Source organism: Geospiza fortis, unplaced genomic scaffold (assembly GCF_000277835.1).
Source record: "Geospiza fortis unplaced genomic scaffold, GeoFor_1.0 scaffold96, whole genome shotgun sequence".
In the NCBI taxonomy this organism is placed as follows: domain Eukaryota; kingdom Metazoa; phylum Chordata; class Aves; order Passeriformes; family Thraupidae; genus Geospiza; species Geospiza fortis.
In genome coordinates, this window is record NW_005054454.1 from 633,145 (window position 1) to 634,995 (window position 1,851).

Below are 1,851 nucleotides of genomic sequence, written 5' to 3' on the forward strand. Positions count from 1 at the left end.
GCCCGCGCTCCCTCCCTCCCCCTCCGCCCGGCAGTGACACGCACATGTGCTCCGGGGGCTGGCAGCGGGGCCGCGAAAATTAAAGGAACAAAGGGGGGAAACCGAAGGGAGGTGGTTAAATAAAGTGCGCCTTTTGCCCGCCTGGAAAAGTCGGAGCTTTTCTGGCGGTGATGGAACGCACAGAAATGAGTTTGTCCAGAGTACAGCAACCCTGGGGACCCCTTCAGTGCTGCCCATGATGCCTTAATCAAATCAAATTTTAATTATATGGCTGTTCAAACAGGCTGTAAAAACGAATGATCCTACGGCTGGGAGACTCCCCACACGCAGTTTCTGTAGTAGTAACTTAGGGGAGTTAGTTGACCTGAAATAAATTTAAAATACCTCCAAACCTGATCTGGTGAGTGGCATCCTTGCTCATGGTAATTACTACATGGTTTTTAAGGTCCCTTCAAACCCAAGCCATCCTGGGATTCTATGAAAACCCAAGTAAAATTGTTTAATTACTGCTGGGGTCTAAAAATTTTCACCGTCAATATTGTTTAATGATCACTTGCAAGACCCCTTAAATCAGCATAATTCTTCACTATGTCCTGCTGGTCTGCCTTAATACTGACTTTGGGGAAAAAAATGAATCAGTGACTTGGATCAATTTGCTTACGTTTTTGTCACACTTGATTTATTCCATTTGAAATATAAAATAGTTACAGTTAAGAAGTCCTTTTACCTGTGCATCCCAGGCTCACATTAATACATGTTAGATTTACTGGTAGAACACTATGTAATTTTTGATATCAAATTAAAGTCTGAAAATGTTTCAGCTGAACAATTTCAGATATATTTAGATTCAGCTAATGCAAATGGCCTTGTCTCAACCAGGCATGTCAAAAACATGAAAAAGGTGCCCCAAAAAAGCCAGAGAAGGACTTTAGTGTGTGCTGCATGTTTCCCTCTGACTCCTTACAGACAAAACTAATCTGATAATTACAAGTCTTTCCTTGTACACATGAGGATCCACAGCCCTACGGGAAAATGACTGTTCTTACTGTCCCCATCTCTGCTTGCTGAATAAACTCCCTTTATTTAAACTCTTTTATTCAGTTTCAGTGACAGAAGGTTTTCAGATTAATTAAATACTTTACTTTCGTTTTATTAAGACCAGTCATTGTTGCTGGTAATGTTCAATTAGTAACACTAGTAATATATTAGTATTACATTAGTAATAGTAGTTCTGCTACAATCATCAATACCACTTAGAGCATTTATTCATGTGACTTTCCCTTTCAAAGGAGGAGTCTGGTCTGGTGCTTAAATATGCAAAATATATTAAACCTTTTTTCCTAAGGTATTTTACAAAGAACAGTGATGTTTTCACATTGTAACTCTTGAAGGGAGGAAAACTGTGGATGAAATTTTCTTTTATTAACAGTATCATAGCACAACTGTAATGCTAAATTAGACTAAACCAAAGACTAATATTTTTTGGCTTCCTAAAGCAAAAAGTTCAAATGTGGGACAAACCAAGGACGTGGTATTTCAGGGGATGTAGAGACAAGACCCGCCTTTGCACAGCACTCACAGATCACCACCCTCAGCCCCTGAGGCGACGGATAAAGTAAAAACAACCTAGGCATCCCTAAGGTCTTTGGGCCGCCTCTCTCCCTTTCCCCATCCGCCTCATAGTCCCAGACTTCAGGGATTTCTGTGCTAAAGGAAACTCCGGATGCCTCAGCCAGACACTGCTCACAGGTTTCCGTCCCTCCTCCCCCCGCGGTGCTCGCTTGGTGTTGTAGTTCCGGAGGATTTCTTTCCACGCTCGCATGCCCTCTGGAGCGCAGTAAGTCCCCGAGC

General features: G+C 42.2%; 1 protein-coding gene across 3 annotated transcripts in view; it reads left to right on the top strand.

The window, feature by feature from the left end:
* The first annotated feature begins 1,592 nt into the window (after window positions 1-1,592).
* Window positions 1,593-1,851, top strand: part of GART (phosphoribosylglycinamide formyltransferase, phosphoribosylglycinamide synthetase, phosphoribosylaminoimidazole synthetase) — a 32,394-nt gene continuing 32,135 nt past the window's right edge. The window contains exon 1 of one of the 3 annotated variants that reach the window (XM_031062625.1): window positions 1,593-1,837. In XM_031062625.1, coding sequence (XP_030918485.1) covers window positions 1,724-1,837 — 114 coding nt within the window. In that variant the 5' untranslated portion in view covers window positions 1,593-1,723. The remainder of the gene's footprint in view (window positions 1,838-1,851) is intronic. The other 2 variants (XM_031062630.1, XM_031062627.1) reach the window with 2 other exon arrangements.